Below are 14,743 nucleotides of genomic sequence, written 5' to 3' on the forward strand. Positions count from 1 at the left end.
CTGTGGAATTTGGCTTGTCATGTGCAGCTCAACTACAAGCACCAATTTAAAATAATCACATTGTACTTATGTTCAGAAAGCTCATCAGTTGAGTTTGTCCATATTTTCATTTTAAATGGAGTAATGTTCTCCTGAATTGCTACTATTTAAATGTTTAAACAAAAAATGTATTTGCATCAGATCACCTTCAAACGTGCCTTTACAAAAATGTTAAATGAGCTTGATTTGGGGCCTAAATAGTAATGAAACTGCTGGAATTTTATATGAATTGTAGAATTCTCATGGCTAGTTTTCAAGTTGAATATAATTAATGCTGATTTTATAAATGATTTATATGAAGTTCAAAGCTTTATAAAACAGGTTCTGTCTAACTGTGACAGTTAGAATCAAGGGAATATTTCGCTGTAAATTACATAGTTCATAACCAAAACTACTTTTGGTATGACCCAAATCTGTCAGTGTCTAATTTCATCATCCCTCCTTGGAGATTATTCTGTTCCTGCCTATGAAGATCATGTAACATAACATCAAAGAGCAGGGCAGTGTGTAGTCTGTGTCTCTTTGCACATAATCATTTACTGAAGATCACACCTACATTTTGATAGCTTTAGCTGATGCACTGGAAGCATGATTCCTGTTCTGGTGGGGTAGGGGGAAGAGGAAACAACTACAGATAAGCACTGTACTTGCTATTACTGAAAAACGTTGATGGAAAAATTAAAACCAAAAATGCCCCTCTCCCACCCGGGGGAAGGTCAGTGCAGCTTTGTAAATTCTGGAATTGTATTTTCTGACATACACACACTACCTAATATATTGTGCAGTAACACTTCTGTTTGCACATAAATGCTGAGATATCTCTTTTAGAATCATTATCGAGTGGTCCAATTTCATATGTGTAACAGAACAATTTGGAGATGGTTTGATCAAACAGAGCAGGCCTCTGAGAATAGATAAGATGTTGGTAATGAGCTTTTGTTTGCCAGGATGAAGTAGATTGTTGATAATTCATTCTGTCAAGTGTTTGACCACACTCTGGTTTGTTATGTGATACACTGGATATGAAATAACCAATGTCAGTCAGGTTTATTGCTATAACACCCTTTTCCTGTACCATGTGATACCAGTCTCTGGGAAGCTGTCTAATGCAGTGATGTTACATTCACCTTACACAGAAAGTGTGCTTCCAAAGTTACACCTCACAAGTAAAAGATACTGTGATCATCATCTGAAACGAGATTCAACTAATCCGATTTCTACCTTGTTTTTCTAGTACAATGGTGTGCCCCTTATCTTTTAGTTCTGAACACATGCATTTCAGGTGCCGAAGGATGTGAAGACACCTCCTAGATTTGTAATAGGGTAGAACAATCATATGCCTTGTCCTCTTTCTTTGGGACATTCCGGTACAGGCCTGTGAGAGTAACTCTTTGTATTGCTATAGTAAAGTGCTCATCTATCCTGATCTTGACAGCTTCCCTATTTGCTCAAGCTAAAATTTACTTCAGTGAGTGCAAGGGATTATGGGATACTTAGCATAAGTGAGCAGGGTTATAAAAAAATCAAAGGCCAATTTAAGCCAATATCTGCTATAATGTGCTTAATGCTATTTATGCTTAATAAGTGTGTGTGTGTGTGTGTGTATGTATGTAATGTAGTAGTATGTATGTGTGACAAGATCCCCAAACACAGTTGGGTACAGAAGTCTTGAAGGGGAAATATACTGGGCAGCATGGGTGAATAGTTTTCATGTTTCTTAAGTGACCAGAGCAGAGGGGATGCACTAGCAGTAATACAGGAACTTGCTAGAACCAGTTAAGGCAGACAGACTGATAAACACCTGCAGACAATCAAGGCAGGCTAATCAGAGGCACTGGGTTTAAAAAGGAGCTCATATCCAGTCAAGTAAGGGGGAGAGCCAGAGAGAGGAAGTGTGTGTGAGGACGCTGAAGCAAGAGGCCGGACCTGGCCACTAGGACCTGAGCTTGAAGGGTGTGCCTGCTGGAGGACTAACGGAGTACAAGTGTTAAGACACCAGGAAGAGAACGGTCCTGTGAGTAGGAAATAAAGAAGGTGTATTGGAGAGGCACATGGGGAAGTAGCCCAGGGAGTTGTAGCTGTCATGCAGCTGTTACAGGAGGCACTATAGACAGCTGCGATCCACAGGGCCCTGGGCTGGAACCCCGAGTAGAGGGCAGGTCCGGGTTCCCCCCAAACCTCCCAGCTCCTGATCAGACACAGGAGGAGTTGACCCAGACTGTGGGGGAGATCACTGAGGTGAGCAAATCTGCCAGTAAGTGCAGGACCTACCAAGGTAGAGGAGGAACTTTGTCATAGTATGTATACATAGTAGTGTGTGACCAATACATATTATTATATGTATATATTGGTCAACAAGATATAACTTGCATTTTCCATAACTTTTCCTGTGATTGATTTTAATGCCTGGTACTAGAAATATCTCTGGTCAAGAGGTGAACTTTACTTAAGGAACCATCATTTATGATTCATGCTATCAGGGAGGAGAAGAGCACTTCTGCTACTATCTACGCATAGTTGAACTTCATGAGGTCTGAGGGGTTGTAGCCATGACACAATTGAGCATGGGAATTTGATTCTCTCTGTGTGTTTGCACAGACCTGCCTGAGCATCACACTTTAAAAAAAATTAATAGATGCTTTAATTTTAGAGGAAAATACAACTAGAGGGGAAGAAATTCTTCATGTGACTGAAGGAACAAAAAGCAGTAAATGCAACTGCATGCAATGAAATATGTCAATTTTGATGTGAACAGAGAGCTGCTCTAGAACTATGTAACCCACTTAAAACAATCCCTTTCTCTTGAATCATCGTTTGATATTTCTATTGCTTGTTTATATGGTATACGGGGGATGATGATGGTACGATGGCAAAATTGAAGGAATAGAGTATGTTCATAGAGGTTTAAAGTCACCAATATCTTTTGTCCTAAGTAATCAAGTGGTGGTCAGTCTTTTTAATCTATTGCTCATGGGAGCACTGGGATCTCTCCTATTGGAACTAGTACTAGTAAGTCACCAGTAGAGCTTGGCCTGTTGTGCAAGTAGTCAAAGCACTTGCTTAAAGCTTGCCCTGTTGACTCAAGCTGTAGTAGTTGCTCTTGTTCCTCCAGTGAAATGGGCTTTTAAGAAAAATCTGTAATAATTTCTTGGTTTTTATTTCTAAGATGTAATTAAATGGTATTACTTCCCTTTCAGATGTAGACTAGACTTGACTTAACTTGCTTTGGCAAAGGGATAGAATAGACACAACTTGCCTTTTCCTTACCTTTGGATTCTATGTTAATTTTTCCTGTTTGATATCAATTGCCATGAAAATGGAGCTTTCAAAGGCTTAAATATGTTTCTCTGTCTTGTCCATATTTTCATGTCCTACTTGTCTTGTTCTTTTTGAATATTTCAGTGAAAGAATTTGCTTCTTGTAGAGAAATGAAGCCATGTGTTTCAGGTATCATATCTCTTACTGCCCATTAATTGAACAGTCAGACTGAAAAGGCTCCTAAAGCCATTGCATCATGTTTCTAAGCGTTTAGATTGAGGAGTCAGACTCCATGTGGATTCCTCTTCTAATTACTCATTGAAAATCATCATGTATCTCACACCGTTTCAGTGACTGTTCTACTGTTGAAAGCAAATCAAGTCATAAATAGCTATTGTCTCAAGCAATGGTCTCAAATTGCAGTGGGGGATGTCTAAGTTGGATATTAGGAAACACTATTTCACTAGGAGGTGGTGGAATCTCCATCCTCAGAGGTTTTTAAGGTCCAGCTTGACAAAGCCTTGGATAGGATGATTTAGTTGGTGTTGGTCCTGCTTTGAACAGGGGGTTGGACTAGATGACCCCCCTGAGGTCTCTTCCAACTCTAATATTCTATGATTCTGTTCCTCATGACTGATAGAGGAAGAGGAGCGTCTCTTGATGACAACCCTACATTGCTTTTCATTTTTTTCCCCTTTCTCTCTTCCCCATCCCCTTAGATATTTTTTCTTTTCATTCATGTAAAATATTAAATATCCTTTAGTTATCTGTCATCTATAGATTTTCTGTCTTCTTACTGAACTGATCCAGTGGTGTTGTTGAGGCCACTAAGTGTCACTAAGCATTATTCTAAGTAATTTTAAAAGGTAAAGGCTATAAGAATATGGAGTTTTCCCTTAGGCCTCTCATGAGCAAGAGTCCGTCCATGTTAAACTCTAATTGACCTAGCAGGCCAATAAATAAACAGAAGGCCTGGTGTAACAGCCGTCAGAAATAATGAGGCCTGTGCACCTTTAGCAGAAGGACAAGATAACTTGCAGAAGGAAAACTTACTAACGAGCTGCCGCGGCCAAGTTTACTTAATGCACCTGCGCTTATGTAACTGCTACAGGGGGAAGAGGAGGAAGGGGGGGAGAAAGAAGTGTGTGAGAAAAGAATGCTGCAGCCAGACAGAAGAGGGAGGGGAAACAGGGGCTTGCTTGTCAGCGAGAAAAGTTCTCATGGATATAAAGGAACAGACTGCTTGTTTTAGGTGTGCTGGATTTGAGGCATGTCAAGTCTCCCAGCACCACTTTGAGATCTCAAATAAACTCTGCTTGCTTCTCCCCTGATGTGTTTATTGGCGCTAAGCACACCGGGCACGGACTACCACTGTTGTTTGCCTCAGCAGTCTATCTGCCCACAACAGTGTCAGGCACCAGCTGAAAGTTTGGAGAAACCAAAGTTTCACAACTGATTAGCTGGCAACATTGTGCCATGATGGGTCATGATGATTATTTTGTACTTGAAGCCAGTTAGTTGACTTTGGCAGCTCTCGTGAACGTGTTCCCTTTACAAAGCCATAGATGGTGGTAGTCCTATTTATTCACTCAGTTCCCTTATTTCCTTTCATCCTTTTAGTGGAAATATAATTTAATTTTCTCACTCTTATTGTGACCGAGACAGATCATTCTGACATCAGTGCTCAAGAGGGGCAAAGATGCAACCAAAATGCACTGATGCTTATCAGCCTGGAGACTGAAATAACCTGACATGCAAATTAACTTTGGCTCCCACATGATCTGTTGATGACACTGAAGATTATTAGAGTGTAATGTACATGCCTTGACTTCTTGTTCAAGCTTCCATTTTTAAACCTTTTTTTCCAGGTGGCAGACATTTTGCATGATGTTACATCCATCAATGTTTTGTTTTGTGTGCATGTATCTCAGCATTGGTCTACCCTGGTAGCAGTTGTAATCAAAGGCTGCATGATGCAGTTTTAAGAGCTTGTGAGATGGGTGACCTGGAAATAGCAAGAGCAGCAGGCAGACTTAATCCTTTCCAAAGTCGTTTATTAGTGTTACCTATTCTTCCCTCCGTTCCACCCATTGGCATAAACTGCTTGCAGTCTATGCTTTTGTGCTATTCTGACACAGGCGGGCTGTGTGCTTGAGCAGTTTTCTACTTCTTCTGGGAATTAAATATTTACAAACTGTTATCCACTTTATATGTGCAAATTAGCAGTGACATTTGAAAGGTTACAGTGGGGCTGAATACAGCTGCATTTTAATGCTTTTTGGATAGTAGTTTGCCCCATGCAAAGAAAACATCAAACAATAGTGTAATAATTTAACAGGTTGTCTTCCATCCCACCCTCAAAACAATCATTACCATGTTGCAATCAGTACGGTGCTGAAACCACTAGCTGCAATGCGTGTGCCTGCAAAACCCTGCAAAGCTGATCTTAAAGAAGGAGGGCTATTCCCTGAGCAATCTGATTTTTGTTTTTCTATAGGACACTAGTAAGTGGAGACCTCTCTTCACTGTCCTTTCCCCTTAGCCTATCCTCACAGACTGGCTGACCTTATCTTGGCATGCAGAAGGTGAATGTGGCCTCTGGGTTGTAGTTAAATGTTAAGGAGAATTAATATTTCAAGTAGAGTATCTTCAGGAGTGAATATTTAATTTTCCTGAAGGCTGGTAACATGTGAAAGTGATGTTATGTGGGGTTTGCCTATCCACTATTTTCTCTGGGTCATGTCCTTTCTTTCTCTTGCTCCACTGCTCCTCCTTCCTTCCTCCCCTCCCCTCCCCCCCCCCATAGTGGGGTGGTTACCCTGCTCCTGCCTGGAGGGGTTAAAAACAGCCTGGGAGAGGGCTGTGGCTGAGGCAAGCAGCTCCAAGGCTGATTGGGGAAGCAGCCTCAGCTGAGGCTGTGCCCCAGTCAGGGTCCAGCTGGCCCTTATAAGAGGGCAGTGGGCCAGGAACAGTCAGTCTTTTTCTGCCTCTAGAGAGGGAAGGGCTTGGCTGCTTAGGAGCTCACAGGGTACCTCAAGGGGTGCAGGGCTGGGGGAAGGCTAGAGAAGCTGGGGAGCTCTGGCCTGGAAACTACCCAGGCTGCAGGCCTTGTTAAAGCCCCAAAAGGGTACTGAGGTTGCCGAGGGCAGCCTAGGGATAGGCCAAGGCGGCAGGTCCAAACCCCCCTTGCCTATGATGAGTAGGCTGATACTGCAGTCTGCCCCAGTGGAAGGAGGATAGATGGTGACTGGCAGTAGCCTGATACTGAGGTGAGATGGGGATAGGGGGTTGGGACTTCCCCCGAGTGGGGAAACCCAGATTGGGGGTTGCTGCAGTGGGCAGAACCCCTGGATAAAGGGCACCAGGGTCCAGGAGGGACATGGGGGCCAGCGGTAAGCAGGACACAGGATTGCAGAGGGCGCTCTGGAGCTGGAAAAAGCACAAATACCCAGGAAACCAGCAGGAGGCGCCGCAGGGGTGTGTGTCTCATGGTTACAATCCCCTATGGAGAAGTTTATAAACGCCAATCAAAGATAGTAGAAGGACTTGCATGTCTGCCTCTGTTTTAATTTTGAATCTGAAGTTGTTGATTATATTTGATGTGGTTTTCTTACCAAACACCTACTGGGGGAATTCCTGGGGCAGAGGAGGAACAATGGAGAATCAAAAGATCACCCAACAGGCAAGGACCAATTTAAAAAAAAAAAACTATCTAAGCATTTGTAAAAACTTGTCCTCTGAACAAGGCCTATAATCAGGGAGTGTTTGGGGAATTCAAAGTTCCTGTGAGACAGAAAGTGCCTGCAGAGTTACGCTACAGTACAAGGAACTGAGATGTTAATGAACTGCGTAGGCAAGAGGACTAAATTATCTTATTATTAATGACACTGCACCCTTTTTGGTCCAATGACTTTTTTTGATTGGGACTGTATCTGAGGGTAGAAAATGCAAACCGACCCATTCCCAAAAGTTATAGAAACCATCCTCTGACTAAAATCTTGCTGGAAAGCTGCACTCTTTAAAGGACGATTTAGTCTTGTCAGAGACACACCTAGAAATGCTTAAAATGCCAAAAGCCAGGAGTGATCAAGTTAAACCTGCAGTTCCATCTTCCTCATGTCTGTTTCTGGTATTAGAGGATTCTCCTTCAAGCCATAACTTTCAGCCTCCTACGGTTCTAGTAGGTAAGACAGCTTGTCAAGAGACAGTGACAGAAATATTTGATGTGGTGGCTGATTTTATTTCACAGTAGATACAACGGGGATATCTTAAAATATCCTCACTCATGATTATCAGACCATATTTCCACCTTCAGAGATAGTGTTCTTTTAAAGGAGCTTCAGCAGAGTTATAGAAAACATTGTTTGTGTTCAGTTGTCCTGTAGTGGTGGATGAGGGTAACTTCTTTTTTTAAAAAAAATTTGTTACCTTACAGATGGATACATTTGTCCACTTTTGGCCATTTTCCTCGGGGAGGTTAGAAGAAAAGCTGAGCCAGCCAAACTTGAGGCCGCTTTTTTTTTTTTTTGCCCAGCAACATCTTTGTTGTTGTGTAAATTCTCCCAAGACCTTTCAAGTGTGCAAAGAGTTACACTAGAGATTAAAAATGTAAGTGAATGTACACCAGGTTTGCTTGGCTTGTTTGATATTTGTTAGTGGATTGGAGTAATTTCACTAATTTTTGGCAATGTGCATCATAGCAGGTAACACAAAATGCAGGGGGAAATGATTGGCATAGATTACAAAAGAATTACGAAGTGAGTTGAAAGATTGTCATGCTGTAGTACTTATTCCTAACTGCAATACATGACACATGCTATAGCAGCTGTTTGTCTAACCAGGACACTTGTCTACTCTGAGGCTCATTCAGTCTGACAACAAAAAAGAAAAAACAATTTCTTAGACCCAAATCCTCTGTAGGCGGGCAGGGCCTCAAACACAGTGGGATCATTGCAGTTCTGCTGTAGAGGGAAGGCAGGATGGTAAGAGCTCATGCAGGTGGTTGGCACCTCCTGCACACCGTGGGAGCTCCCAGCAAAGAAGCCCATTGTTGGATGTAGAGTTGTTCCTCCATGCGTGGAGCAGGGCTGCCCGGGGTGGGGAGGGTTAAGTGGGGCAATTTGCCCCAGGCCCTGGGCCCCACAAGAATATAGTATTGCAACTTTTTTTTTATGGAAGGGGTCCCCGAAATTGCTTTGCCCCAGGGCCCCTCAATCCTATGGGCAGCCCTGGAGCGGAGAGGGATGCAGGCTGTAGAAGCTTTAGGCTAGGTTAGTGACCAGAAACAACTCTGTTGCTGCTCTGTAGTGTGTTTGGGAGTGAGCATGCGGGAGGAGATCTCCTCCCTTTGTTCCCATGGAGTTGATGAATGTGCTGCCAAATTACACGGGTCTTGGGTCTCTTTGGGCTTGTCAGACTTCATATTCAGCTGGTCCGAGGCAGAGAACTTAAAACTGCATGTGAATTGACCATAATGGGGAGGTGGGAGGAGGAAGGATGTTTAGAGACTGACAAGGTTTGATCAGATGAGTGCTGCAATTGTCACTTTCATACAAAGTGGTGACATTTGTGTGTCCCATACTGCGCTCCTGGAGACATGTTCCATTGTGAATGGGTGGAGTTCCCAACCCCACTCTGCACACGAATTAGGATTCAGGGTGGGGTTGGGAACTCCACCCATTCACAATTATAATGGTAGCTTCCTCTGAAAAACTGACATCAAGGGGAAGCATAACAAGCAATTACCCTAAAACATTTGCTCAATGAAGCTTGCTCGAGGGCAGGGGGTACTTGAAGCTGTTGAGGGTTTTTCTCAGACCATCTGCACCCAGGTGAATATCCATCAAACAGTTCTCTCTGTCCAAGTTCCAGGAAAAGATTGCCTCAGATAGTCTGACCCCCAGCTATTTATGCCTCAAATAACAAAGAAAAGACTGATTTGTAAAATTTTTGTTTATTTACAATGTTAAGTGTTACAGGAAAATCAGTTTAAAAAGTCATCACCTTTTTGTGTTTTTCAAAGTTGCAGCATTTTGGTGTTTAAAATACATCTAAATAACTCAGAATATACCTGATTCCAGTCTTTCTGGTGGTTTGAATTGGTAAGGTGATGCTTTTATATATTTCTATTTTTTTTTTTCAGCCCTTTGAACCTTTTCAAGTAAGGCAATTTTTTTTCCTTTTAAAATTAGGTTTCAACAAAACAAAAGACAATCTTTAAATTAATCTGAAAACCAAACCCAGGTAAAACTTTAACCATTGAATGCTGATGTTTTCCAGACTGCCAGTCAAATGAATGTTTAGGAACATATTCATGCTCTCTGCACCCAAAGGTTATGGATTCTATTCAGACTAAACTCAGGATTCCATGTTGGGCCACACAACCTCTTCGTTGCCCTACCTCTATATTGTGGGTCTGAGATTAACTTGCTTGACACCCCAATTAATAATTATGCCTTCTGACTCTGGAATCTTGCTCTTGATATGAGGCTAAAATGACTTCTGGTGATGTCTGGGAGGCAGAGTGACAACTCTGACTATATAAAAAATCACAGGACTTCCTGTCAACTCTGTTTTGGTGACCAGTGGTGCCTAGGCACTAGTTCATAAGTCTAATAACCCATCATTTCAATTTACTTCTATTCATTGACCAGCTGCCTCCTCCCGCATCTAATCAGTTGACCTGCTTTTGTCTGTGCCCATCACAGCTGGAGACATTTCTCATACAAAATCTACACCTACGAGGTCTTCCAAAGTTTTACCCACATTTAAAGAGCTCACACTTCCCATGTGATGTTTGCAGTGTTGTTGTAGCCATGTTGGTCCCAGGATATTGGAGAGACAAGATGGATGGAACCATGTCTTTCAGTGACCTGAAAAAGAGCTCTGTGTAGATTGAAAGCTCCTCTCCCCCACCAATAGAAGATATTACCTCACCCACCTTGTCTCTAACTTCCCATTTGAATCCGTTTGACTAGTTGCTCACTTCTTGGGATTTTTACAATGTTTGTTAGAGAGAACTGCCAAGCAAGGTCTCTCTGAAGTGCCAACTTAAGCTATTCATCCATGCTGATTAATTCTGAATTTAGATTGTTGTGGGTTTTTTTAACATGTCCGGGAAGGATGAGACTTTCATTGTGGACAGAATGAAGACATCAGCTCAAAGAGGAGCAAGAATGTGGCTGTGATATGCAATGAGCAGGAGTTAGAAGATATTCCAGTGCCATTTATGTAAATACTTGACTACTGCATAGGGTGACCAGAAGTCCCAATTTTATAGGGACAGTCCTGATTTTTGGGTTGTTTTCTTATATAGGCCCCTATTTGACCACCACCACCCCCATCCTGATTTTTCACACTTGCTGTCTGGTCACCCTACTACTGCAGCTAGTTTTGGTCATCTAATTTATTAAGACATTGCACAGTAACAAGGCTGCTTAAATGAACTGTCTGTGCTGCAGTGGGGATTTCAATCTTCTGCTTCAGTATAATCAGGAGCGGCGCCACGGTTTTTGGCACCCTGGGGGGGGTCCTTCCACACCCCCGGTCGTTGGCAGCAATTCTGCGGAGGGGGGTGGGTCCCGGAGCGAGTGAAGAACCCGCTGCAGAATTGCCGATGAAGACCTGGAGCATGGAAGGACCCCCCCCACCGCTGAATTGCCACCAAGAGTAGCAAAATGCCACCCCCCCAAAATCCTGGCGCCCTAGGTGACTGCCTAGGTCGCCTAAATGGAAGCGCTGGCCCTGAGTATAATGGTTGTATTCAGGCAGTCAGAGTCATAATTAGAAGAGGTCCAAATCAGGGATCTGACTCAAGGTTGTCCCTATCTATGGTGGTGCCTGACACAGCCCAAGCACCTGCACCCCCACCCCCATGCGGGAGGTCCACCGGAGTCACCTGCCGCCCTCCCTGCGACCAGCAGAGCGCCCCCCGGGGCATGCCGCCCCAAGCACGCACTTGGCACGCTGGGGCCTGGAGCCACCCCTGGGCGTGGGAAATTAGTGGAGGGTCTGGCACCGGCAGCAGGAGTCGGGTCTGCATACACCGGTGGCAGCAGGAAGTAGAGCGACCCGGCCCCAGCCCACTCCACTCCGCTATGCTCCCCTCCCCAGCTCTCAGCCCTATCACTTGGGTCAGGGGGCTTGGAGGAAGGGGTCAAGCCTGCCCCCGCACTCCGCAGCGATGGCGGCGGGAAGTGCAGCAACGCAGCTGGTAGCGGGCAGAGCAGGCTGGGGTCAGGTCACTCTGCTTCTCGCTGCTGCTGGTGAGTGCAGGGGTGGGCCTGACCACTTCTGCTGGCTCCAGTACCCCTGTTAATCCTGTGGGCTGCATTGCTCGGGGGAAGAAGTGGAATGGGGGCAGGATGGAGTGGGGGGCTGGCCACTGCATATTCTGCGTATGCCTAAGGACGGCCCTGATCTGACTATCTTCAGACAGGCCCATGAGCTTGCAGGCACACGTTCAGACTGAACTGTGAAATGACCCCATCCCATGCCTTGCAATTCTTCCCACTGATCAAATATGTCCATCCTCTCCTACATTACCCATCACCTCAATCTGCTCCTTTTCTTATTGCTCCCAAGTCTCTAGTGTGTCTGCTCCTTCTACTCATATCTCTGCTCACTTAAACTGGTGTCTGCCTGCATACGATATTCCCTAAGGCAGTTGACTGTCTCTTTACATGTGATACTTCTGGGGCCATGGGCTCAGCCAGAAGAGTGGAGTCTCCAGGCAGACCTGCCAAGAGAATTTGAGGACAGGGATTTGGAAGTTCTCCCATCCCTTCAGTACCTCAGCTCTCTCAGGTGTTCACCTCAACAAGCCAATCAGAGATGAGAGGAAGGGCCAGTCAACAGCAATCCTACAAAGCTTTCAGAACTTGTGGGAGCTGCTGGGTTGGGATTGATGTCCATTATCCAGTAAAGGGTAGTAAAAAATTACTAGATAGATTTTTTTTTTTGAGTTGGTAATGTTTCCATATAAGAGGGGTTTGAAGAAGCTAGAACTACTTTAGTTTGAAAAAGAGAATTAGAGGAGATGTGCTCTGCCCCGTTTCATAATACGGGAATAGGGTAGGATGGGATAGGAATACGGGAATAATACAAGAATAAGAGGGGCAAATGCAAAACTAAATAAATGCAATGAATATGGGGAAATACTTTTAAAAAAGGAATGTCCAGCTAACCTAGGGAACTCGCTGCTGCAGGGTGTTACTAAGGTGAATAGGTTGGTGAGAGAAAATAAAATTGACTAATAGCAGTTTAGCATTTATTTGACTAAGAATAATATCTGTAAAGATAAAATTACAAGGGACAATGATCTCCATACTTCAAGGAACAACCAGTTTAATAGCTAGAGATAGGAAATCTCCTCCGTCCCTCTTTACAGAATACAGTAGCACAATCTGCTACTTTTTTACATCTTCATAGGGTGCATTCTCCATTAGTGACTGTTGGAGACTGGACCGGTGGGCTACTGATCAGTTCTGATATGGCAATTCCTATAGGATGTGTCCTGGATTCTGTGGGATTCACTCCTCTTAAGTTCAATTTACTTTCCAGAGTCCTTTCATACAGCATTGGAATTTGATTCATATGCAGGCTGTTTGTGCATTAGTATTTTCCTTCACATGCATTTGAGACTCTTTGTGGCTTTTAAGGGCTTGTCCTCACTAGGTTATTTTTTTAAATTAAATTAAAAATCATGGGATTTCCTGTCAACTATGCTTTTGTGACAAGTGGTCAAAGAATTTACTCAAATTTCTCCTAGCTCTAACTGGACCAACTAGCTCGCTCTAAAGTACAGCTCCTTTGTCTTGACTAGATTTCTCAGAGGAGTTAATTAAATGGAGTTAGGTAACTGCATCTAACATCACACCTTTAAACCCTAATCTAGACAAGGCCAAAGAGACTGTAGGCCTGGTCCAAAACCCACTGAAGTCAATAGACTCCCATTGTCGTCTTTGAGGGTTTTTTTTGGACTAGGCCCTATGTGCATAAAGCAAATGTGTGGTGCATATTTCTGTGCAAGCTGAAATTGTAAACGTGGGGCACAGGGACTATGGCACTAATTATTGTTCCATTAGTTGCATTATTTTCCAGAAATGAAAATATCTATGATGGTGGAGGGAGGTTTGATGTCCTCAGGACTGACACACGATGGAGTGTGTTTTGAGAGTGGCTGTGAAGGGGCAGAACAGGGGTGCTAATGGAGTCAGGCACTGGTATGAATTATCTATCCTGTTGATTTCCATAAGTGGTCTTGATTAAACTAGTCAAAACAGGTTGACCACTCAGCTGCCTTTCAGCTTAAGTCAGCAGACTATGACACAGGTATTCTGGAGGCCCTCCATGTGCCAAAACCTTTTAGTCTGAATAAAACCCTACCTTTTGAAGGCTACCATGAAAATGTGACCACTCTTTGGGTTTCCCAGTGAAATGTTTTTGTAAGGCATTGTGTCAACATTAGAGATTGACGAATGTACCTTTTTGCATGTGGGAAGGGGATGATGCCTCACGTGGCCTCTCTCATTTTGATGGTGATCTTGGACAAAGCACTTAAAGCTACACACTGTTAAAATCTAAATAGCAATACATTAATAAATGTCTGGTACAAAGACCTGATAAATGTAACCAAACTGAGTCCGAGTTTACACTAAAACCGTGTCTTGTAACTCAGTCTCTTTTTTATTTAGAAAAAGTGGAAAAATACTACAATGTAGTATTGAGTTACTGTACTTATTGTGCTTTCTTATTGTTTAGAACCCCATTGGCTGCAGTGAAGTAGTCTTTATGGAAACCATTCCTGATTTCTGTCACAGGAGGGACCTTCTTCATATCGGTTCTTGAAGGCCTTTTCTGGTATGTCTATAAAGAGCAAAATCCCAAGGTAAATAATTGGTTTAATTTAGTAGAGGCGCACACACACACTACATCTTACAATTAATTGTAAAAGTTTGACTTGAGCTCTCAGCTGTTCTCTAGAGGCAAATATGTATCCGATTACAGGCTGAACTAAGGGAGCTATGTTATGTACAATATGGGGAGTCTTTATTGGTATTACTGTAACACCTAAAGATCTCGACTGAGGCAAAGGACCCATTGTGCTAGGCACTGTATGGACACACAGTGTAAAAAAGAGCCCCTGCCCCGAAGACTGAAATAACATGGGCCAAGGAAGTGCTCTTATCCTCATTTTCCATATGAAGAATCGAGGCACAAAGGGACTGTCCAAGGTCTATGGCAGAGCCAGATCTTTTGAGTCACAGTCCTGATACTTGACTACCTCACAAGGCTATTGTAAGGTGCTCAGATACTGAAGTGATAAGAACCATATAAAAGCCTAGAAGGGGAAAAAGTAAAACATTTCACAAAGGCCACCAAATAGTGTAAGATACCACCATGATGGATGCAGGATAGGAATCCTAATAGAACAGGATGATGGGTC

At 43.3% G+C, this 14,743-nt stretch overlaps 1 protein-coding gene across 1 annotated transcript in view; it reads right to left on the minus strand.

Annotated features, from left to right (window-relative positions):
- Positions 1–11,392: 11,392 nt before the first annotated feature.
- Positions 11,393–14,743, minus strand: part of ELOVL2 (ELOVL fatty acid elongase 2) — a 103,264-nt gene continuing 99,913 nt past the window's right edge. Inside the window, exon 8 of the mRNA XM_032786925.2 lies at positions 11,393–14,163. Within this exon, the coding sequence (XP_032642816.1) occupies positions 14,035–14,163 (129 nt within the window). The 3' untranslated portion in view covers positions 11,393–14,034. The remainder of the gene's footprint in view (positions 14,164–14,743) is intronic.

The sequence above is a fragment of the Chelonoidis abingdonii genome, chromosome 2 (genome assembly GCF_003597395.2).
Source record: "Chelonoidis abingdonii isolate Lonesome George chromosome 2, CheloAbing_2.0, whole genome shotgun sequence".
NCBI lineage: Eukaryota > Metazoa > Chordata > Testudines > Testudinidae > Chelonoidis > Chelonoidis abingdonii.